General features: G+C 40.5%; 1 protein-coding gene across 1 annotated transcript in view; it reads left to right on the top strand.

Annotated features, from left to right (window-relative positions):
- Positions 1-26,426, top strand: part of LOC129857418 (E3 ubiquitin-protein ligase NEURL1-like) — a 75,640-nt gene that overhangs the window by 8,637 nt on the left and 40,577 nt on the right. Inside the window, exons 2-3 of the mRNA XM_055925652.1 lie at positions 2,628-2,875; positions 3,397-3,718. Of these exons, the coding sequence (XP_055781627.1) occupies positions 2,628-2,875; positions 3,397-3,718 (570 nt within the window). The remainder of the gene's footprint in view (positions 1-2,627; positions 2,876-3,396; positions 3,719-26,426) is intronic.

Raw genomic sequence — 26,426 nt, 5'->3', positions numbered from 1 at the left:
ATCACACTTCTGTGAAATCAAACTGTCCACTTAGGAAGCAACACTGATTGACAATGCATTTCACATGCTGTTGTGCAAATGGAATAGACAAAAGGAACACATTTGTGGCCTGCTGGAGGTCATTTTGCAGGGCTCTGGCAGTGTTCCTCCTTGCACAAAGGCGGAGATAGCGGTCCTGTTGCTGGGTTGTTGCCCTCCTACGGCCTCCTCCACGTCTCTTGATGTACTGGCATGTCTCCTGGTAGCGCCTCCATGCTCTGGCCACTACGCTGACCGACACAGCAAATCTTCTTGCCACAGCTCGCATTGATGTGCCGTCCTGGATGAGCTGCACTACCTGAGCCACTTGTGTGGGTTGTAGACTCCGTCTCATGCTACCACTAGAGTGAGAGCACCGCCAGCATTCAAAAGTGACAAAAACCTCAGCCAGGAAGCATAGGAACTGAGAAGTGGTCTGTGGTCACCACCTGCAGAATCACTCCTTTATTGAGGGTGTCTTGCTAATTGCCTATAATTTCCACCTTTTGTCTATTCCATTTGCACAACAGCATGTGAAATTTATTGTGAAAATTATGAAAACTTGAAATCGGCCATTGCGATTAATCGGTTGACCTCTACTTCCAAGTTATTACTCCCATCATGGGGAGATTGATATACCCCTTGAGCCCTGTGAACACAATGGAATGTGGGGTAACAGAGGCATTAAACATGGACAAGCTTCCAAACTAAGTTGTGAGACTGTCAGGCCTGGATGAAGCCCAAACCCTTTTTGTTAACTAGCCAAGTCACTTACAAACAATTTTCTTATTTACAATGACTGCCTACCCCGGCCAAACCCAGACGACGCTGGGCCAATTGTGCGCCGCCCTATGGGACTCCCAATCACGGCTGGATGTGATTCAGCCTGCATTTGAACCAGCGACTGTAGTGACACCTCTTGCACTGAGATGCAGTGCCTTAGACCGCTGCGCTCCTCTGGAGCCAATGGACACAGGTGGCTCTGGCAATGGCTGACGTAGCACCCATTTGGCTGTAACCAAACGTGGGGGCACTGGTGTCACAAATGTTTTTGTGAAGGGATGCACCGGTCACTCAGACCCGTGCTAAGGCCCCTCGCTCCTGGCGTTACCCAATCCAAGTGCTCGGAGACTGCTTCCTCATCGGAGGTTTCCTGCAAGCCCCACATTCCTCCAACTTCAGGAATTTGTAATATGAATGGGATTGCCATAACGCTGGAGGGGAGATATTAAGCTTCATTAGCCGGAAGTTATGCATGATGAGGCTTCTAATCTAAGCTAGGCTAGCTAGGCTCTTTTGACCGCAGCACGGTCTGTTTAGAATAACCAAGCGACTTAACACTAGATACGTATACTAAACAAAATAACTACCCAAGCAATTCACCTTTAGGAACTGGAATAGCCAGCAGTAGCTAGCTCGCCTCCTCGACTTAGCTTACCTGGCTAGCACGCTATGCACGGCATGTTAGCTAGCCTGGTCTCAAGTCTACATAGGACCGGATCACTGAGATGGGACCAGGACCCTTCTGAGAAGACGCAAGCGGTGCTTAACCGAGGCAGACACAGGCGGCGGGAAGATACCCACAGAACCCTGTCACCCTCTCTCCTTTGAATAGCGTCCTATTACCGGCAACAGAGCGCACAGGAGCCTGGAGACATAAGACCCAATCCATCTCCGCGTCTTGCAACTCAGACTTCGCTGAGGTACAGGCACTCGGTAGAGGAAGTCGCTATCGGAAACACCAAGCCCCCTAAAGAATGCTACACGATTGTGAAGAGAACATGTGCCGAGGACTAGTAGGAGAACAGTGCCTCACATTTATCACCTGTGGAAGGCGGGGCTCCAGCAAGGCGTGGATTGTCAGGCGTGATTGTAGTTCCTTAAACCGAAGTCGGGAGAGTGCTACTCCCCATAGTGTGTTGTACCGAAGTTGACTGACTGAAAGGGAACATCTGCCTGTTTTCCAAATGTTGACTTCTTGCCAGAGTATTATCATCAGCGCTAACTGCTGCTCTCAAATCGGTTATTTTCTCATGTAGATATATTCAAGACTAATGACCAAACCAGTGCCAAATTGGCAAGATGTGGAATGGCAAAAAATATAGGCGTTGGTGTGTATTGTTCATAACTGAGATTCCAGTTTATTTTTATTTTTTATTAATATTTTGACCTATTACATTATTATTTTGACCTATTACAGAAATGACCTCATTTTGTATGAGTTTCTCGCAGCTGCACAATTTTCTCTGCCTACCAAGCAGCTCTTATCCTTATTTTTTTTATCTAATGAGAAAATTGGGATGACTAACATAACTATATTTCATTTTGTTTGCACTCCTTGATAGGATTTCTGAAAATGGAGCTTGAGTTAAATGCTTACTAAAGGAACATACACCCAGTCATCATCACAAAATTGAAGAAAGGAAGTTTTGATTGTGTACTGCTGATGCATTGCTATGTTGACGTTGTCCATATTTATACAGTGGATGCCCTAGACAACAGCTGGAAATATTTAGGTTCCTATATTTTGTTCAGTAATACTTTTCTGCTCTCTTAGTTATATCTACAAAGAACATCACTTAACTCCCCCTATGCTTCCTGCTTTTCAGATTCTCTGGGTGGCCCCTTCCCCACCACGTCTCACCGCTGCCATCATAAGCCCACCAAGAGATGTCTCCCTATCCAGCAGTGTGGGGGCAGCAGGTCCTCCTTTCCCCTGCTCTTCCACCCTAGTGCCAAGGGCTCCCAGATCGTCATGGACATGGCCCAGAGGACCGTCAAGAGACAGGCCAGCTTCTGTAACGCCATCACCTTCAGCAACCGGCCCATTGCTCTGTTCGAGCAGGTCCGCCTCAAGGTATGGACAGACTGGGAGGTGGACCATGTTTATCAGCAGAAACTCTTTCATCTCTTTAGTCTAACTGTTTTCCATTAATGTTTTTGTTTGTCTCTCTCACTATGTATTTTGCCTTCATTATTCCCCTGATTCTGTGTGGGCCAAAGCAGCATAGCAAACGTTTCCACTTCACCTATAAGTCCATCTATGTCTCGAAAGTGAAAGAGCATGGGAAGCATTGCCATGTGAGCCGTACTGTTATATTGCACGGTGAAAGCAGTGTAAATGTAGGTTTTAAATTAGGTGTGACAAGAATAGAGGTGAGACAAGAATAGCCAGTCAGCAGATGATAAACAGACACGTCTATTTTTGTTGTTGTTTACCATTTTGTTTGTCAAAGTTTTAACATATGGCCAACCAGAATGTGGAGTGATAAATCTTAGACAAACACGACTAATGGAATGGTCTTTAGGTTATTCACCAGCTTAATTCCCTTTATCATGCTTTAAATGGTACAAACCCCTTTACCTGTTCTCCTCCAGATCACTAAGAAGCAGTGCTGCTGGAGCGGAGCCCTGCGTCTGGGCTTCACCTCCAAGGACCCATCCCGCATCAACCCAGGCAACCTTCCTAAGTACGCCTGCCCAGACCTTGTCTCACAGAACGGATTCTGGGCCAAGGCCCTGCCCGAGGAGCTGTCCAACGAGGGCAACATCATCTCCTTCTGGGTGGACAAGAAGGGCCGGGTCTTCTACCGTATCATTGACTCTAGCCCCATATTGTTCTTCTGCGGGGTCCATGCCTCCGAGCCACTCTGGGCTCTCATAGACGTCTACGGCCTGACACGAGGGGTCCAGCTACTGGGTGAGTTTCACAAGGAGAAAGGACAGTGTAATGGCGGCTTATGATGCTTCTGGCCATACATTGTTCTGTCTGATTTGAGATTAGTTTACAATTCAAATTCATTTTGATGAATTTCCCAAATTGACTAGTGATGGCAAGTGGTGGTTGAATGTTTAAAATGCTATGTGCCTGGTCTAAGTGCGGTTGGTTGTTTGGTGATGTCACTTTTTGTAATGCTGCTCTACTTTTCCCACACACAATCATATCAAAATAGTCCATTGGGAATATTCAGAGGTGGAAACTTTCTGTGGGAATATATGGGAATTAACAGAAATATATGCAAATTAATATAGCATTTAAATGTAGATGTTTTTTGCATTGGATATATTTACCATATAATATGGAGACAGAAACATTAACCTTTTACCTTATCATAAGTAGACATAATTGCTAATGATTAAATCCTTCCAATTTAGAAATACAAAAAACAATTTAGTAACGAGTTGAAATTTAATTAAATGAGTTGACTCTTCACATGGGATGATTTCACTGAACAACAAAATAAAGGGAATATTGAATGATCCCCAAAGATCCATCGCATCTCCAAAAAATGTTTTCAACATACATCTGTAAAATGATAGTCTAGAAACTAAAGCTTTGGTTGTCTTCCTCTCAGGCTTCCATGTCTTCTCCCTGGACCTCCTCAATGTCCACCTCTAAGGCCTCATCTTGTTGCTTGTTGTGACTGTAAGGCCTCATCTTCACTTTCCAACCTCATTGAGGATAGCTTGTTGTCAGGCTCAAAATGACTCAAATTTTTTAAACCTTGTATTGGTCAGCCTGTTGCGTACTTTGATGTATGTGTTCCCAAACAAGGACCAGTTGCTCTCCGAGGCGGCTGATGTTGGTGGGATTTGGAGGATGATGGAGGCAACGGGAAAGAGCCTCAGATCCACAAAGTCCCTTCCACCAGGTGGCTGATAAGTTATGTTGGCAGTACTGCAATATTGCATCTCAATCCCAAAGCCCTTGCTTGGAAGTGTACTTCGCCAGACTGCCAAGAACCTTGCCCTCATCCAGGCCAAGGTGGCGAGGCACGGTAGTCATGACACCATAGGCCTTGTTGATCTCTGCACCAGACAGGATGCTCTTACCATCCTGTCTGGTGCAGAGATCAACAAGGCCTATGGTGTCATGACTACCGTGCCTCGCCACCTTGGCCTGGATGATACTTGGGGTCCAATACTTGGGGTCCAACATGTACGCTGCGGCGTGTATGGGCTTCAGGCAGAAGTCTTCACGTTTTTTGATGTATTTCAGAACTGCAGTTTCCTCTGCTTGGAGCAACAGTGAAGTGGGCAGGGCACTACGAATTTCTTCTCTTACATCTGCAAGCAGAGTCTGAACATCAGACAGGATGTCATTGTCTCCCTCAATCCGTGCAATGGCTACTGCTTAATGTTTCAGTCTACTTACCGCTCTCTCCCAAAATACATCATCCAAGAGGATCCTTTTGATGGGGCTGTCTATATCGGCAGACTGTGATGTGACTGTCAAACATGATGACAACACCAGCTTCAATGTGGTGCTCTTATTCTTCTCACTTTGCTGCAATAACTTGATGACCCTTAACATACCTAACCATTTCCTTGGCTCTCTTGTAGAGTGTTTTCAATGCCATGATGTCCTTGAGGAGCAGATTCAATGCATGAGCAGCACAGCCAATGGGGTGATGTGAGGGTAGGACTCCTCCACTTTAGACCAAGCAGCCTTCATGTTCGCAACATTGTCTGTCACCAGTGCCATTACCTTCTGTGGTCCAAGGTCATTAATGACTTCCTTCAGCTCATCTGCAATGTAGAGACTGTTGTCTGTTGTCCCTTGTGTCTGTGCTCTTGTAGAATAGTGGTTGAGGGGTTGAGATGATGTAGTTAGTTATTCCTTGCCCACGAACATTCGACCACCCATCAGAGAGGATTGCAATAGTCTGCTTTCTCTATGATTTGCTTGACCTTCACTTGAACTCCATGGGACTCTGCTCCAGCAAATGAGCAGATAAAGCATGTCTGGTTGTAAGGGTGTATGCTGGGCGAAGAACATTCAGAAATCTCTTCCAATACTCATTGCCTGTGAGGATCAGAGGTGAACTAGTTGCATACACAGCTCGAGCATTCATCAGCATTTTTCTGACTACGTTCCTCCATTGAATCAAAAAAAACTTCTGATTCCAGGAGGAACATCAGCTGTTGCTATCGATAAGGTGTCTGATTCATAATTTTCACCTCGAATAGAAGTAGGGAGACTTTTGTCAGAGGTTGCTTGTGAGCTCAGAGGGAACTTTATGCACTTGGCCAGATGATTCTGCATCTTTTTTGCTTCTTCACATATGATTTGGCACAGTATTTGCAAATATACACAGCTTTTCCTTCTACATTAGCTGCAGTGAAATGTCTCCACACATCAGATAGTGCCTGTGGAATTTTCCTGTAAAAAGTTGGGGGAAAAACCCAAATACAATTCCATGTACAGATAAATAGTTAAACCGTTAGATTAACCTTTCTGGTGCAGGCGTTCCGCTAGCGACCCACCTCAAACATCCGGTGAAATTGCAAAAATACAGAAATAGTCATAATAAACATTCATGAAACATACAAGTGTTATACATCGGTTTAAAGATGAACTTCTTGTTAATCCAGACCCTTTGTCAGATTTCAAAAAGGTTTTACGGCGAAAGCATACCATGCGATTATCTGAGGACAGCGCCCCTCATACAAAAGCATGAAAAACATTTTCCCACCAAACGGATGCATCACAAAAGTCAGAAATAGCAATGAAATAAATCGCTTACCTTTTGAAGATCTTCATCTTTTTGCAATCCCAAAGGTCTCAGTTACACAATGAATGGTCGTTTTTGTTCGATAAAGTCCTTCTTTATATCCCAAGAATGCCTGTTTTATTTGGCGCGTTTGATTCAGTAATACACCGGTTCCAACTCGCCCAACATGCCTACAGAGGATCTAATAAGTCACCTGGTCCAAACATTTCAAACAACGTTTCTAATCCAACCCCAGGTACCCTAAAATGTAAAGAATCGATACATTTTAAGATGTAATAAACTGTTTCCAATACCGGAGAAAAACAACACGGAGCGCACTCTCATTCACGTGCACCAAAAGACTAGAATCCACCTGAGAGACACTTAGAAAGAATACGACTACTTCTTCATAAAAAAATAAAAAAAAACATTGAGTAATTTCTGAAGACTGACATCTAGTGGCAGCCATAGGAACTGCAATCTGGGTCCTAATAATTTGGCTTCCCAAAAGAAAATATCCAAGCTGGATTGTCCTTGGGGTTTTGCCTGCCAAATCAGTTCTGTTATACTCAGACATTATTTTAACAGTTTTAGAAAGTGTTTTCTATCCAATACTACCATGCATATCCTAGCTTCTGGGCCTGAGTAACAGGCAGTTTACTTTGGGCACCTCCTTCATCCAAACTTCCGAATACTGCCCCCTATCCCTAAGAAGTTTTAAACAACTCCTTTGTGAGATAAATGTTTTAAAATGAAACATGTATGGAAACAGGTGAATTAACAGTACTCAGTTAGCAGGTGCAAGCAAGCTAAAAACCACATGGTAGCAAAAACGAACTAGCAGAAATTGTTAACAAGTTTGAAAGGATTTGCTGTAGGCTATTATTTACTAGTTAACCTCTCTAGGGGGTGTGGGACGCTACCGTCCCACCTGGCCAACATCCAGTGAAATTGCAGCGCACCAAATTCAAAAACAGATATACTCATTATAAAAATTCATGAAACATACAGTGTCAGATTTCAAAAAGACTTCACGGCGAAAGCAAACCATGCGATTATCTGAGAACAGCGCCCAGCAGACAAATCATTACAAACAGTAACCAGCCAAGTAGACGAGTAACAAAAGTCAGAAATAGCGATAAAATTAATCACTTACCTTTGATCTTCATATGATTACACTCACAAGTCTCCCAGTTACCCAATAAATGTTAGTTTTGTTCGATCAAGTCCCTCTTTATATCCAAAAACCTCAGTTTTTGTTAGAGCGTTTTGTTCAGTAATCCACTGTCTCAAACAACATCCGGTGAAATTGCAGAGCGTGAAACTCAACAAAACAGAAATTCTCATAATAAACATGCATAAAATATACAAATGTTATACACCAGTTTAAAGATAACTTTTTGTTAATCCAACTGCTGTGTCAGATTTCAAAAAGGCTTTACGGCGAAAGCAAACCATGGGATTTATATGAGAACAGTGCCCAGCAGACAAATCATTACAAACAGTTAGCAGCCAAGAAGAGGAGTAATAAAAGTCAGAAATAGTGATAAAATGTATGACTTACCTTTTATCTTCATATGGTAGCACTCCCAAGACTTCATGTTACACAATAAATGTTCATTTTGTTCGATAAAGTCCCTCTTTATATTCAAAAACCTCCGTTTTGTTGGTGCGTTTTGTTCAGTAATCCATTGGAACAAAGCGCGGTCACAACATAGACAACAAATCTAAAGTAACATAAAAGTTTGTAGAAACATGTCAAACCATGTTTATAATCAATCCTCAGGTTGTTTTTGTCAAAAATAATCGATCATATTTCAACCAGACAATAGCTTCGTCAATAGAAAAGGAAAAACAAGAAAGGCACGGTCCCGGTCACGCGCAGGACTCATGTCTGGAAATTTCCACTGTCCTTTCAATTGAAAGTGGTGTTTCTCCCTCATTTTTCAGAGTAAAAGCCTGAAACAATGCCTAAAGACTGGCCACATGTACTGGAAGCCATAGGGATCGTGAACTAGGTCATAAGTCTTTGTATGGTGGATAGGCTTTCAATGGAAAAACAGGCATTTCAAAATAATAATAATAATCCACTGGATGGATTTTCCTCAGGTTTTCGCCTGCCATATCAGTTATGTTATACTCAGTCAATATTTTAACCGTTTTGGAAACGTTAGATTGTTTTCTATCCAAATCTACCAATTATATGCATATCCTAGCTTCTGGACCTGAGTAGCAGGTAGTTTACTTTGGGCACACTTTTCATCCAAAATTCCAAATACTGCCCGCTACGCTAGTGAGGTTAACAAAAAAAGCATCTATGTCTTATAAAATATATTCACCCCACCCAGTATTGTAATCAAAACTTACTAGAAAGCATTGGCTCAGACAGTGTAGTAGTGTGGGCTCAATAGCATCTCATTAATGTGCAAGCTCTTGAGAATCCGCTGTACATGTGTTGGAAGAGTGCACTGCACATGTGATGAAAGAATACATAAGCTGAACTTTTTGATGAATTTAAGCAAAACTCCCCAAATCCAGGGCTTAACTTACCATGGAAAAATGTGTGAAAATTTCCCAGAAGGTTTCCGACCCTTTGCAACCCTACCTGGGGAAACGAGGCATCTATTCCGAAATGTTAACCATTCTGTTTGATGAGTTTACCACAAACAGTTTAAACTAATTTCAAGAAAATGTTTCCCAGCCAACAGATTTTGCAAAGTAGAAACAAAAAATAAATATTTCAAGTTGAAGACATATTTTGTAAGTAGAGATTTGTATTTGGCCTCCCGAGTGGTGCTGCGGTCTAAGGCATTGCATCGCAGTGCTAGAGGCATCACTACATCCGTGTTCAATCGCGGGCTGTGTCACAAACGGCTGCAATCGGGAGACCCATGAGGCAGTGCACAATTTGGCTCCGCATCGTCCGGGTTAGGGGAGGGTTTGACCGGCTGGGATGTCCTTGTACCATGGTGCTCTAGCGACTCATTATGGTGGCCAGATGTACAGCGTTTCCTCCGACACATTGGTGTGGCTGGCTTCCGGGTTAAGCGAGCAGTGTGTCAAGAAGCGGTGCGGCTTGGCAGGGTTGAGTTTCGGAGGACGCATGGCTCTCGACCTTTGCCTCTCCTGAGTCCTTATAGGAGTTGCAGCGATGGGACAATTGGATATCACGAAATTGGGGAGGAAAAGGGGTTAAAAGTACCATTAAAAAAAGAGACTTGTAGTTAATGTTATTACCAGTATCTGAAGTTTTACTCAGTTTGAGAGCTGGTTATCTGAGTAGCCCTTTCCACTCACGGCCCTTGACATCCTGTAAACGGTTTAGAAATGGCAGATTTATTTTCAATGATAAGCACCTAAATTGGAACGCGGTGGCTGTACAGTAACATGCTATACATGACGTCAGAGCTCTGGTTCTCCACTGCAAAATGCTGTATGGGTTTTGACTGACAGCCGTTATAAACTTGAGCACAAAAAGATGCCCCCATCCCTCCCACTAATTGGGCTACTTTTGCACATTTGTTGTTTTCTGAGTGAGGGAAATGCTGTAAATCGAGTCTTATTATTTTTTTTTTCTGAAAGATGAGACATTGAGGCTTATAATAAATACTGCTTTGATGTCATTCAAGCAAATCACATACCTGGGGGTCCAAATGTTCACTTTTCAATTTTCATTTACGGTATCAACGTTAACGAGCGCTATGTTTGATCCACAGTTACAAGGATGACATGCGTTATACCCTGGGTTGTCCTGAACAGAATGAGGCAATGTTTGTCGTATTGTTAACCTGTCTAGTACTGGGGTTCCGCATCGCCAACAGCCAATGAAATTGCAGGGCGCCAAATTCAATCAACAGAAATCTCATAATAAACTTTTCTCAAACATACAAGTATTAGACACCATTTTAAAGATAAAATTCTCGTTAATCTAACCACAATGTCTGATTTCAAAAAAGCTTTTTGGCGAAAGCAGAACATATCATTATGTTAGGTCAGCAACTAGTCACAGAAAGCATACAGTGATTTTCCAACCAAAGAGAGTCACAAAAAGCAGAAATATTGATAAAATGAATCACTAACCTTTGATATTCTTCATCAGATGATGCTCCCGGGACAACAGGTTACACAATACATCCAAAAACCTCAGTTTACATTTGGCTTTGCCTCCAAAACATCCCGTGAATTTGCACAGAGCCACAGCAAATCACAGAAATACTCATAATAAACATTAATATAAGATACAAGTGTTATTCACAGATTTACATTTACATTTAAGTCATTTAGCAGACGCTCTTATCCAGAGCGACTTACAAGTACAAAGATATACTTAAAGATATACTTCTCCTTAATGCAACCGCTGTGTCAGATTTCAATAAAACTTTACTGAAAAAGCAAACCATGCAATAATCTGAGTACGGCGCTCAGAGACCAACACAACCCAAGAAGATATCCGCCATGTTGGAGTCAACATAAGTCAGAAATATCATTATAAATATTCACTTACCTTTGATGATCTTCGTCAGATTGCACTCCCAGGAATCCCAGTTCCACAATAAATGTTAGATTTGTTCCATAAAGTCCATCTATGTCCAAATTCCTCCTTGTTGTTCACGGGCAGGTCCAGGCAAAAGTTCAGACAAAAAGTTATATTACAGTCCGTAGAAACATGTCAAACGAAGTATATAATCAATCTTTAGGATGTTTTTAACAAATCTTCAATAATGTTCCAACCGGAGAAATCCTTTGTCTGTAGAAAAGCTATGGAACAGAGCTCACTCTCATGTGAACGAGTGTCACGAGCTCAAAGCATTCTGCCAGACCTCTGGCTCATTCCCCTCTCATTCGGCCCCACTTCACAGTAGAGAATCAGACAAGGTTCTAAAGACTAACATCTAGTGGAAGCCTTAGGAAGTGCAACATGACCCATATCCCACTATATCTGCAAAAGGGAATGAGTTGAAAAACAACCAACCTCAGATTTCCCACTTCCTGGTTGGATTTTCTTCTCAGGTTTTTGCCTGCCATATGAGTTCTGTTATTCTCACATACATAATTCAAACAGTTTTAGAAACTTCAGAGTGTTTTCTATCCAACTGTACTAATAATATGCATATCTTAGCAAATGGGACTGAGTAGCAGGCAGTTTACTCTGGGCACGCTTTTCATCCAAACTTGAAAATGCTGCCCCCTATCCATAACAAGTTAAACCACAGAACACTCATTTCACTGCACTCATGACTCCGTTCTATGCACACCAAAATTACAATCTGTTTGTCTGAAGTGCCCTTTGAAAGCTTAACACTAAGATTGTATTTTATAACATAGCTAGCCATATTGGCAATAGAATAAGCTTTCAAATTATGCCCACTGTGCTTGCTTCAGTTCCTCAATGGCAAACCTAGGAGAGCTCCAACAAAAGTAGTTGAAGGCTCTTTCCTTGAATCATAAAAGTGCATTGAAGTTACTTAAGAACTGTGCACAGTTTGGCGAGCTGTGTGGCCACTTTGAGACACCATTTAGACCACTCACTAAATCCCTTATAATTGTTTTTTCTTATCTTGCACCTACTCCAAAGTTGCACCTACTCCAAAGTAGACTCAATTTAAGGAAGCACTGAAAAGGTTACTTGCATAATCACAAGTCGTGACTTTAATACCCTGCATGAATCTGCAGATAGCTAACCAACCAGGTTCAATGTTAGCTAGCTAACATTAGGCTATAGCTAGCTAAGTAAATGGCTCTGAGATGTAAATAATATGGTCATACACTTAACGTTAGCTGTAGGTGAACAATGAACCATAATCGCAACTCATGACGTTACTACCCTGCATGAATCTGCAGGTAACTTGGCTAACCAACCAAGTTCAATGTTAGTCAGTTAACATTAGGCTATAGCTAGCCAATCAAATGGCTCTTTCTGTCAAAATTAGAAACGTGTAATAACAGAAAATGTATCTTGTAGCCCGTATACATCGTTTGTGGTTGGACGCGTCGGATGCCATGGTTGCCCTTAATTTGAAGATGTAATCCGGAGACGGGTGTTTTCTCCATCTCCTTAGCTATCATACTCAAAACTCAGTCTTCCACAAAGTGGAGAGCAACACTTATGCAGTTTTAATACACACACAAAAAAAGCAGCGCTAAACAGGATTACCTACACATACTGACCAGCTCAAATAGACAGAAGCTTGCTATATGGCAGACCAATCCTCACTAATCTCTCAGCATGTCCAGCCCACCCATTATCTCAGCCAATCATGGCTAGCGGGAAGGTTGCTGGTTCGGGTCGTTTTCAAGAATCGTCACCCTTAATAAAATAAAATAAGCTCCCATATAGTGTAGATTAGTATCATTTAACCTATTTTCTGGTGACATTAAGCTGACAAGAAGTGTGCTATCTTATTTTGGGCTGTTTCGTATCCAGCACTAGAGTGTGACTCTGGAGTTCAGTGGCCTTGCTGTGAGCTGTGATGACACATGGCACAAAGCTCTTGTTCCTCGACAGACGATGAGTAGAGGTGATGTCAGGAAAATGGCACAACTGAAGCCATTTTCCCCGACGTGAAAAAAAATTGAATGTTTTCACTGGGCTAAGAAAGAGTAGGTTGCGTTTGCATTGTGGAAATCACTGCATTGGAACATAATCATATGCAATCAGGATTCTTTACAGTAATCTACAAACATTCCATTTTAAAATCTATCCGAAATTTGAATTGATGTTTTTCTATATATATTTTTTTTTATGTCGAATGTAGATTCTGCCTACTGTAGGTTTCCAGAATAGCAGCTCTCCATAGCACTTAAAGGGATATTTTGGGTTATTTCTGACTTTCCCAGAGTCACAATTTTTTATGTATCGACGTGCAGTTTGAACGACGTTTAAGGAAGCATATCGTTAGCTTAGCACAATTTCTGGAAGTCTATGGGTATCTACTAGCCTGCTCATCTAAAAAGCAGGGAAATATACCTATCTACTCAAGCTGGGTGGTTGGTCATTTATAGTCTTACAAAGCTATACATGGTAATTCATATTTTATATAAACTCAGCAAAAAAAGAAAAGTAATCTCACTGTCAACTGCATTCATTTTCAGGAAACTTAATATGTGTAAATATTTGTATGAACATAACAAGATTCAACAACTGAGACACAAACTGAACAAGTTCCACAGATATGTGACTAACATAAATTGAATAATGTGTCCCTGGACAAAGGGGCGTCAAAATCAAAAGTAACAGTCAGGATCTGGTGTGGCCACCAGCTGCATTAAGTACTGCAGTGCATCTCCTCAAGGACTGCACCAGATTTGCCAGTTCTTGCTGTGAGATGTTACCCCACTCTTCCATCAAGGCACCTGTAAGTTCCCAGACATTTCTGGGGGGGGAATGGCCCTAGCCCTCACCCGACGATCCAACAGGTGCCAGATGTGCTTAATGGGATTGAGATCCGGGCTCTTCGCTGGCCATGGGCAGCTCTCGGGCAGCTCTCGGCTGTGCTTCCGTTTGTAGTCTGTAATAGTTTGCAAGCCCTGCTGCATCCGACGAGCGTCGGAGCCGTTGTAGTACAATTTTGCTTGGAATATGTTAAAATTGTTAAGAATGTAGAACACTGACATGCCTGTCTTGCAGGAAATTACGCACAGAACGAACAGTATGGCTGGTGCCATTGTCATGCTGGAGGGTCATGTCAGGATGAGCCTGCAGGAAGGGTACCACATGAGGGAGGAGGTTGTCTTCCCTGTAACGCACAGTGTTGAGATTGCCTGCAATGAAAACACTCTCAGTCCGATGATGCTCTGACACACTGCCCCAGACCATGACGGACCCTCCACTTCCAAATCGATCCCGCTCCAGAGTACAGGCCGTGATGTAACACTCATTCCTTCGACAATGAACACGAATCCGACCATCACCCCTGGTGAGACGACAACCTTGACTTTTCAGTGAAGAGTACATTTTGCCAGTCCTGTCTGGTCCAGAGACCGTGGGTTTTGTACCCATTGGTGACGTTGTTGCCGGTGCTGTCTGGTGAGGACCTGTCTTACAACAGGCCTACGAGCCCTCAGTCCAGCCTATTGTGGACAGTCTGAGCACTGATGGAGGGATTGTGCATTCCTGCTGTAACTCAGGCAGTTGTTGCAATACTGTACCTGTCCCGCAGGTGTGATGTTCGGATGTACCAATCCTGTGCAGGTGTTACGTGTGGTCTGCCACTGCTAGGTTGATCAGCTGTCAGTCCTGTCTCCCTGTAGCGCTGTCTTAGGCGTCTCACAGTACGGACAATGTAATTTATTGCCCTGGCCACATCTGCAGTCCTTATGCTTCCTTGCAGCATGCCTGAGGCACGTTCACGCAGATGAGCAGGGACCCTGGGTATCTTAATTTTGGTGTTTTTCAGAGTCCGTAGAAAGGCCTCTTTAGGGTCCTAAGTTTTCATAACTCTGACCTTTTAATTTCCTACCGTCTGTAAGCTGTTAGTGTCTTAATGACTGTTCCACAGGTGCATGTTCATTTAATTGTTTATGGTTCATTGAACAAGCATGGGAAACAGTGTTTAAACCCTTTACAATGAAGATCTGTGAAGTTATTTGGATTTTTACGAATAATCTTTGAAAGGAGGGTCCTGAAAAAGTGATGCACTTGATTTAGCAGCCCTAGCTCTGTGAAGGCAAATTGTTCCCATGTCTTGTGTCTGAAAGTAGAACTCTGCCTAACCGGTAGGCCCAGAGAGCAAATCAAACAACTGGCTAATCAGATGGCTCGGATCACTGTGTCTGCACAGTTTCCTCGAGCCATAGACTGTAAAAAGAATCCTCGAATGCAAAGCAAAGTTTATACTGTGAGGTTTCAAACCGTGTAAAACCATGACTATAGAGAGACTCCATGAATACAGCAAAGAGCTGCTGTTTTTATTAGTAGGTTCATGTTTAGGTTGTTATTCAGCACTGTCAACACTTTAAGCCACCCTGACCTAGTGAGATATACATTGCGGAGGCTTAATCAAGCTAGTCGTCTTGACTACTTTCTTATGCCATTCTCTCTGGCACCAAAAGTGTTGATAGGGGACAGAATGCGGTCGGATTATCACATATCTGGCATATATATTACTCTTCCAGAATTTCCACGTGGGTGAAGATATTGGAAATTTTATCAAAGCCTACTAGATGATTAAATTCTTCTTTCCTAGTTCTAAACTATTTATAACTGACTTTTTCAGACATAACACAGGTACAGCAGATTCACTTATTGTATGGGACACTTTTAAATGTGCCTTTTACAGGCCATGCAATTCAGGACTCATCTATGAAACAAAAGCAATTTAGATCAAAAGAGTCCATATTAACAAAGGAAATTGAAGGACTAACAGTACAGTTAGATAGATAGCAATAAAAACTGTACCATAGAGGCACAGAATAAGTTAGAGGAAAAAGAAATGGAGGAACTTATTCAATAAAGATCCAGTGTTACAAATGGAGTCACGCATGATTCACCGAATGATATTTTGAAAGAGGAAGTAAAGTACTCTAAGAATATGTTTTCGTTTCAGTCTCCCATCTCCACTAACTGAAAGTAATTGAATGGATTTTTTTCCTAATTATAACGTAAAATTAACATCTGTACTGAAAGACTCATGTGAAGGCCAAATTACAGAGGAGGAACTTCTTGATGCAATTAAAGCCTTTAAGGCTGGGAAAACTCCAGGGCTGGATGGAATACCAGTGGAAGTATGCAAAACTTTTTTAGATGTACTCAGAGGACCATTATTAGCATGTTTTAACCACTCCTATATAAATGGTTGATTATCAGACACGCAACAAGAAGGTCTGATATCATTATTACTGAAAAAGGACCCAAGTGGTGTGTGTGTGTGTATGTGTATATATATATATATATATATATACATATATATATATATATATATATATATATATATATATATATATATATATATATATATATATATATATATGTATATATATATATATATATATATGATCCAGTCCATTAAAACATTTAATAAGACCTCTTACACTTCAGTGTTGTGATGCAAAGAATCATTGCAAAATGCTTGGTTCATAGAATTAAAAAAGTATTGTCAGATAATATTCATCCTAATCAGACAGGTTTTTTTACATGGACGATGCATTGGAGATAATATAAGACAAGTACTGGAAACAATGGAATACTATGAAATATTGGGAACACCAGGCCTGGTTTTCATAGCTGATTTTGAAAAGGATTTTGATAAAGTACGACTTATATATAAATGCCTAGAATAATTCAATTTTGGGGAATCTCTTATAAAATGGGTTAAAGTTATGTATAGTAACCCTAGGTGTAAAATAGTAAATAATGGCTACATCTCAGAAAGTTTTAAACTATCTAGAGGAGTAAAACAAGGTTGTCCTCTATCGGCATATCTATTTATTATTACCATCAATGTTAGCTGTTAAAATGAGATCAAACAATTATATTAAGGGATTAGAAATCCATGGCTTAAAAACTAAGGTGTCATTGTACGCTGATTCATGTTTTCTTTTAAAACCACAATTAGAATCTCTCCACGGCCTCATAGAGGATCTAGATAATTTTTCTATCTTCTCTGGGCGAAAACCAAATTTTGATAAATGTACTATTACATTTACATTTACATTTAAGTCATTTAGCAGACGCTCTTATCCAGAGCGACTTACAAGTACATACATTCATATTTTTTTTTTGTGTACTGGCCCCCCGTGGGAATCGAACCCACAACCCTGGCGTTGCAAGCGCCATGCTCTACTATATTATGTACTGGATCTCTAACATGCAAATTTTACATTACTGTGTAGTTTACCAATTAAATAGTCTGACGGAGATGTGGATGGACATACTCGCTCAGTATACAAATCCCAAAAGAAAAATGATCTCACTCCAATAACTGTTTATAGAAAGTTAGCAAAAATAGATAAAATCTTGCTAACATGAAAAGGAAAATACCTGTCTATTTGTGGAAAAATCACCCTGGTTAACTCTTTAGTCATATCACAGTTTACCTATTTGCTTATGGTTTTGCCTACACCTAGTGACTTGCTTTTTAAATTATATGAACAAAAAATATTACATTTTATTTGGAACAGCATGCCAGACAAAATTAAAAGGGCCTATTTATATAACGAATATGAATTCGGAGGGCAGAAATTATTAAAGCATTAGACCTCTCACTAAAGGTATCAGTCATTCAAAAGTTATACTCAAATCCTAACTGGTTTTCCAGTAAATTGGTAGAAATGTCTCATCCTATGGTCAAGTATGGCCTTTTTCCCTTTATTCAGATTACACCTGATCACTTTCGGTTGTTTGAAAAGGAAATAATCTCCAAAATATTGTTATTTTTTAAACAAGCCTTAGAAAGTTGGTTGCAATTTCAGTTTAATCCACCTGAGAAGACAGAACAAATAATACAACAAATATTGTGGTTAAACTCAAATATACTAATTGATTTAAAAATATATATATTTTTCAAAGACATTTAAAAAATAAAATAAAAATTTAAAGGTTAGTGAATGATATGATATGATGATTACCACAAAAATGGAAGAGGGGAAAAAAGTAAGGAACTTGTATGTCGGCCCTGTATTAAAGAAAAGTGTGATAAGTAAAAACGTATACCAATTTCATTTAAGGACCAAAAAACTGACAGTGTTGCCATATATAAATTGCTAAATAGTTGGGAAGAGATTTCCGATGTAGTTTATGAATTGAAATGCAAAACAACGCCGGATTCAAAACTTCAAATTTTTCAATTTAAATGACTATACAGAATTCTTGCAAGCAATAGAATGTTGTATATATGGGGGATACAATCTTCCCAGCTCTGCAGATTTTGCTGTGAGGAGGCAGAGTCATTAGATCATTTACTTTGGTACTGTCCATATGTAGCTCGTTTTTGCTCACAGGTCCAGGAATGGCTGAAGAATTGCAACATTTGTCTAGAACTAACGCTGCAGGTGGCAATACTGGGTGATTTGAAAAGCCATAGTCAATCTATCAACAAATGTTGTGAAATAGCAGTTACAAATAGAAATCAAACTGGATGGACATCACAAAAAGAGGAAGGACAAAAAAAAAATATATATATAACTATTGTAAAATAGATTGTATAAACTGAAGGTAGAAGTCTAAGTGTTTATTAGTTTACTCCAATTGGGGGAAGGGTGGTAGGGTTTGCGGGGAATAATAAGGTATTCTTAAAAAAGTATGTGTATATGTAAGCATACGTGTATGGATATATTTACCAAAAATATATGGGGGGATTGGAAATGATGCAGACAATTACATTGTCTCCCTACTTCCACTCACACTACAACCAGCGCTGCAGCTGCATTGAATGAGTATAGCAATGTGTTCCGATAAGTTGCATTATTATTAGCGGCTTGTCTTTTTTATGTCAAGGTATATTTCAATTTCTCTGGTCATAGGAGTAACAACATTAATTGGTGCATGAGGCAGAAATAATGCAGTGTGACTTTGCCATCAGCTCGAAGACTGTCCCCTTTTCTCAGCAGAGGGAGGGAGAGCAGAGGGACGGTTAGACGGGTGAGAGGCAGCCTCACCACTGCTCCCTCCCTTCCCCTCAGACTGACCATCAGATGCTGGTCATCAGTCCAGTAAAAAATTATTAATTAATTGTTATGCTCACTCAGCTGTGCCTCGCAAGTAATACAACAAATAATCTATTACCAGTGTGAACATATACCTACATTTTTTTAAATAGAATTTCAAAATGGTCTGAAAAGAACAACTTTGGCAGGGCATTTCATACATGGCAATATGCAGTGATAATGTATTGGGCCTATAGCTTACTGCACACAACTCATTGCTACATAACTGTTTTTAACTGGTTAATGTTACATAGGCTTACGTAAAAAGTCTGAGCAGTACAGTAGATCTCTGCTTGCATTTTGACTCAATATAATCTTGACTCACCACTGCGTTAGTGTGTTTGTATTAGGCTGTAGTGCAAGGAGGGCCATGTCCATGGATGTTGGGGTGTCAGAATACCCTCCAAGTGTCCTTGAATCTTGATGCGTGTGCGTCAATGATGTCTTCCTTGCTGGGTTTTGGGTTGGAGCAATTTTGTCAGCCAGACGACGGCTTCTTCCACAGGATTTGGGCTCCCTGTATTTGTCCATGAGTCTCTGCAGGACACGCTCTATCAGGTTATTCCTGAATCTTTGAGTGGTGGGCTGATATATATTGGCCATGCAATCCAGTGTTTTGATTGTTTTGGGATACTGTGTTGAATCTTGGAGTGCCTGGAAAGAGAAGATGATAAACCAGTGAATTCAATCTAAACACAAAGACGTTGCCGTACATATAGAAAGAACATATGGAACATTTCTTGGTTTACTACATTGCATTCAGGCTGGGTTCAGTTGATCAGATTAGTGTAGTTAGTGGATATAGTCAGGCCTCACACTAAAAAAGGGTTGCTCGGAGCACACTTGAAAGAGAGCACCAGCCCCCAAAGAAACCCCCCACTTTTCCCAAGTCAACCAGGAGGGGCAATTAAGTTAACTTTTTGGACAGGCCAATGATTGCATTTCCATCCCAATATGACATAACATGTTGACCAAAGTATCTCGGATGGGCCAATACCTTGTCCTTTCGTTAGAATAAAACTGTCTGGATAGGCCAGGGATTGTATTACCATCCCAGTACAAAACAAGTGCTAAAATGTAAACCAGAACATTTATGGCATTGTTTGAGTACTTACCAGCAATGGATGAGGCGTGTCTTCTGTTTCTGAATGTGACGTTATTCCAGCAGACATAGAGTCCGTTCCTTGTGGACTGTCCACAGCAGGCTCGTCTCCTATCTCAACCGGAATGAGAAATATAGGGAACAGGACATGTTGCTATTAATTTGAGAATAAACAAAGGAGAACACACTTCAAGGCCATTACAGTTATTCTGTTTGGGTGGCATGCTGTCATTTATTACATGGCTAACACTAAAGTCAAGTCAATGTATTAATTTCCCAAGCATGTGAAAATGGTATACTTAGTTAGAAAATAATGGCACCACTCAATTTTGAAGAATGAAAAAATTACTGCACATAGTTTTGAGCATTCTTACTCATTTTATTGTACTCTGCTATTTTTTGGCTTTGATAGGAGGGCATTCACAAAGATGTAACAGATAACATAGGGTGACCACGTCCCACATTTCGTCCCTTTTATCCCCATTCCGCAACCTAACAATCATGTCCCGCATTTTATCAACATGTGCGCAGTCTCAGTGCATACAGTTGAAGTCGGAAGTTTACATACACTTAGGTTGAAGTCATTAAAACTCAACCACTCCACAGATTTCTTGTTTACAAACTATAGTTTTGGCAAGTCGGTTAGGACATCTACTTTGTACATGACACAAGTATTTTCCAACGATTGTTTACAGACAGTGAATTATAAGTTAAATAATCTATCACAATTCCAGTGGGTCAGAAGTTTACATACACTGAGTTGACTGTGCCTTTAAACAGCTTGGAAAATACCAGAAAATGTAAGTCATGGCTTTAGAAGCTTCTGATAGGCTAATTGACGTCATTTGAGTCAATTGGAGATGTACCTGTGGATGTATTTCAAGGCCTACCTTCAAACTCAGTGCCTCTTTGCTTGACATCATGGGAAAATCAAAAGACCTCAGAAACAAATTGTAGACCTCCACACGTCTGGTTCATCCTTGGGAGAAATGTCCAAATGCCCGAAGGTACCACGTTCATCTGTACAAACAATAGTACGCAACTGACATACGACAGGGAATTGTTACTCTCATTTAAATGTCAGGAATTGTGAAAAGCTGAGTTTAAATGTATTTGGCTAAGTTGTATGTAAAGCTTCCGACTTCAACTGTAAATGTAGCTGCATGTCCTCTTTGAATAATCTGGTGCCTAGCCTTTCACGTTTGATGGATTGATTTTATGTCAGTTACATTAGTGTAACTAAAGCAGTTCCTTGGTACCAGCCCTAAGACTGCTCTGTGCTATACATTTATTTCCCCTCATATTTGTTGTGAGGCAAGACTTGAGTGATGTGGATAATACATAGTGGGTAGTGGCACAATGCTATATATTCTATTAATATAGTATGTATAAATAAATAAATGCAGTATAGTAGAGAAGGGGTGGAATGTGGAGTTTAAATCACTGCCAGTTCAATTCAGTTTATTTCCACATATTCAGTCACCATTTCCTCTAGGGACTTGCTTTAACATGTCACATAGAGAAAAACATTTCTGGTCAAATATCCAGCACAGTAGTGATGGATAAATTATCCTGAGAATACATTTATGTTGAATTAAACAATGATTTCAGACTGTTCATAACTTAACAAGATCTGTTATCTTGTTTTTGATACCAATGGTGGTGTTCATGTTGTCTGCATTCCTGGGGTGTTATTACTCAGATCTCTGAGGATCTCTTGCTCTGTTTCATCTCAGGCTGCTACAGTATCAGGGGAGTGTAGCTCAGTAGCTATAGCCACCCATGCGAGGAGTCAAAGGTGATCCAGAGGCTGGTGCGACTGCTTGAAAGCTGAGATGGTGTTGCATAACCAAGGAAGCTAAATAAATCTGCCGGAATCAAACTGAGCCTCGGGGGTCTTCTAGACCAACAATGCTGCCCCTGCAATTTAAGTAAGATATGTTACATCACTAGGCTCTCTTCCTACTCACAAATATCAATACAGAAAGGCTTGGTTATTATACTGTTATAATCCAGTGAAGTTAAGAATACACTTAGCTAAGGCTAATCCAAAGCCCTATAGAAAGATTAAGAAAAGGTTTCCTCTAATACAGTACATTATAAAACTGGTGGTTTGAACCCTGGATGCTGCTTGGACGAGCAGTGTTCCAAGCCATGCTGTGTTGGCCGTCACAGACACACCTATGGCTGCTAACAGTTTCATCTGAAAATGATCACTGCGCTTCCATAAGAATATCATGTTCATGTTGTTGAATCATCTCTGGTATTTATCTCAAGTCGCACATTATTTCCTTTTGCCTGGCATTTTGTTTGGTACAGCCTGTCTGACCTCGGAAACAATGTTGTACCATACAAATGGTGCCCAGACAAGACCACTTTTTCTGAGCCAGTCGAAATCACCCATCAACATCATTATCATGACACATCCCAGTAGAAAAAAAGCTCACACGAAAATGCTGCAGGTTCAATGTTTGACGTGACTGAGTTTGCTGAAGTTGGCTAGCTAGCAAATGACAAGAATGTTATACAGCCTGCATAACAGCTATTTTGTTAAGAACAGAAGACCAGTCCTTTTGCATAGCAACTATGCTGAAATAATTTACGACTAGGTCGTGTCTGTAGCAACATGACTAAAAGCACTAACAACCAGATTTTTGTCCAGACTATATGTTCTGGTGGAATAATTAAATTGTATGAATTATCAAAATAGCGTTTGAATGAAAATATGTAATTCATTGTTATTTTGGTAACAGTTTTATAAAAGCATCAAAGCAGGCTATGCAGTGCTGTATCATGAATACAGTCACGGGTAAATGAGTTGACTGGCTCTCCGCTATCGCGTCGGGTGAAAAACCCCATTTACCTGTGGCTACATTCATGATGTATGCACTGCCTCTTGTGCTTTATAGCTTAAGTAGAGCACATCACCATGGGCATTTTTGAATTGTTCAGCATATACAGTATTTCTTCACTGTTGAGTTCTATTTCTAATCAGTATGCTCCTACAAGCAATTGTATACCGCACACAACGACTGTGCTTTTAGAGCAGAAATAGAGGGTATGAAGGATGGGTTTTGACTATACAAGCGGCCCTCGCCTAGCCATGCTAGCTTTGCCCTCATGTGGGTGCTAGCAAGCAAGGGAGTGCTAAGTATCAACAGCCATTGTCAGCCAATCCAGTAGGGCTGGAAGCTGTGGTGAGCTTCAATTGGTCACTTGCGTCATGATATTGCAGAGTATTTGCATAAAGTTCAGCTTTCCCCAACTTTAGTCCTGTCCTGTTCAGCTCCCTCACCCATGATCGCTTTGCTCAACAGTCCCCCACCCACTCTGCTTCTCTTCATTTTTCCTTCCATTGAATTTGAATGGCTTTCGACGTTTCACTGCACGATGCCGCTCAATATTAACACGGCAGTAAGGGGTACAGCTCAATATGGTATAAGATATAGAACACCAGTAGTCACATATGAAGAACATTGGGAATGAGGTTGGAATTTAAACTCACATGGGAAAAGAACAGTGCTCTTTAGTAAAAATAAACAAGTCAATATCTACAGGATGAAAGAAAGCAGAACTCATTGTAACATTTGATTAAATCATTAACAGTGTTGAAAGGATACCTTTTACTTTTTTAAATCACTCGTCGATGTCATTCCTGTTTATGGTGGTGAATGAACTGAAACTCTTTGAATCTTTGTATACTACCTTTTCATCACTGTAGGGTTTTCTTTACCCTATTGTACACTACTTTACTATCCTGTTTGTTTCTGGCAACAATTACAAGCATATAGAGAGCTTACTTTTTGTTTCACTTGTCACCATAGATGTTATCTGGGGCTGCAAATGGATAGAAATACTTTTCAATCTGGCAACTGTAGCCAGCCAGCCAAACAGGCCAGGGTTTGTTCAAGGGTGACACAAGTGTAGGTTAGTTTAACCACTGGTAATTATAAAGCAGCACTGACACAAAGTGAAGCTGGTTCATAAGGGAAACCTGACTGTGGAGGCAACAGCTGATATTGCACCATTTGTGTTCACACTCTACATTGCGGTCTATTTAAGTTGACCAGTTCTGTACACGCTCCTCAATTCTGGAGGGCGCATGTGCTGGTGTCTCTTCCTGCATTGGCCGCTGTTGCTGTAACTAGCAGTTACTCGCTATGCTTGCTGATTTATTATATATTTTTTATTCCTGCAGGGGATTGGTATAGCATACCGTGTTCACTGCCTGTAGTTATTTTATCTTTATGACGCTTCGATCAGTCGGTGAGCTACCCTGAAGGAGCAGGGCCTAACGCAAATAATTTACATTGTTAATCTTTTCTAATAAATGCTAAATGTACACGTGGTGTAACCTTTCTGAATTTTACTAAACAAAGTGGATGCCTAACTGTATATTCACAGATACCAACTTGGGTGTTTCATACTATATCTGGATACATTAGGTAGACAGAACATTAGGTTCTCGTCACTCTCCATGAGGCGAGATACTGTATGTTCCGCAGAACTAAGCTCCTTCGTTAGTTGTGATTGGTGGAGGAATTTGATAGGCCTGAAGGCAGGGTCTATATCCAAGTAAGCAAAGGCTGTACTAAGACCTCTGATTAGGAGTTTGCTGCTTACAAATTGATCATCCGATAACAATAATGCCTGGAGTTCAGTGGTAGGAATATGCAGACTCATCTGTTAAAGGTCTTCCCTAAGGAAAACGGAGAATGAAGGGAAAGGCGGGGGGATGCTAAGTGTCTCCACATTAACATTTAACTAATTCGCTGAGCTTCAATTTTTGCCATATTAAAATCATGAATCGTTGTACAGCCCCTCTACACACTCAGTCTCTAATCACATCTTAAACGCCCAATCACCGAAACAGCAGGAAATTTGCACATGATGTATTAGTGTGATCAACAATCCCAGGCAGAGAAAGGTTTGACCGAGAGAGAGTTTTATTTTTATTTTTTAAAGTATTTTATTTTTGCATTTTCCAATTAACAACATTCAAGACAAACATGACAAGATATTAGACAACAATAGGACAAAGTGACAATAACAGATGAGCGTAACAAAGAAAGAAAAAATAAAACAAATTATAATTATATATACAGACATACAATAGAAAATAAAAATAATGAGACGTTTGACACACAGAGACAGTTACATTTAGACTCCGCAAGATTGGATCCTGCTCCAGGTTTCCCAATTTTGTAGAATAAAAAATTGTCTTAGACCTCTCGAGGTTAAGATGTGTGTTTGGGAAGATGCTGCCTTTTGTGGTAAATGTGTCCTTTGTTCAGAGTTTTTTTTAAATAAAAATGGAGTGTGGATTACTGTGAATAATATAGTCCATCATTATTCAAATATCAAATCTTGATAAACCATAGACTAGAGTACAGTATAAGTGCACTCCTTTAGAAATACTCTAGTCCCCATGACATTGTTGCCCAGGATACTCTGCTGTTGTAACAAGATCAATCATTTTGACACAGTTTTTGGCCTATGCTGCTGGGATGCTACTCCTCACATCCAAACATTTCACACTGGACCTCCAACTGGACTACGAGGACAAGTAGAATCTAGAATATGGTTTGGCCTTTCATCAACATCATACTATACAGCAGGGATCCCTAACGGGCGTCCCGCTGGTGATTTTATTTGACTTCCCCCAAGTTTTCAAAAAATATTATTTGTATAAAAAATATTATTTGTATATTTTCATTTTATCGTTGGATATAAAGGACTGTAAAAACAACAGTAAATCGGCTCTAAGTGATTTTAACGTTTGGAAGTCTGTTCCAAAGTATTCACACACATAATGGATAGATAGATACAGTGAGCACCATAATTCATTGGTCCGTGACCATGTTTTTGTTATTTCAGTTCTGTACTCTAACACTTTGTCATTGTATCCTTTCAAACTCAATGAGGGTGAAGTGCAGACTGTCTGACTTTAATTTGAGGGTATTTTCATACATATCGGGTGAATCGTTTAGAAATGACAGCACCTTTTGTACATGGTCCCCCCCATTTTTAAGGTACTACAGGTATTTGTTGACTTGGCTTCACAGATGTGTGTCGTTAGGCAGGTGTATTCATTTGTGTCATTTGTGAATGCAGGAAAGCTGTTGACTTTGCTATTGCCTTTGGAGGTTGTTGTTGGGGTATGACAACAT

This window comes from Salvelinus fontinalis, chromosome 1 (genome assembly GCF_029448725.1).
Source record: "Salvelinus fontinalis isolate EN_2023a chromosome 1, ASM2944872v1, whole genome shotgun sequence".
Lineage (NCBI taxonomy): Eukaryota > Metazoa > Chordata > Actinopteri > Salmoniformes > Salmonidae > Salvelinus > Salvelinus fontinalis.
Note: the sequence above shows the minus strand (reverse complement) of the source record. Positions and strands in the feature narration are given on the sequence as shown.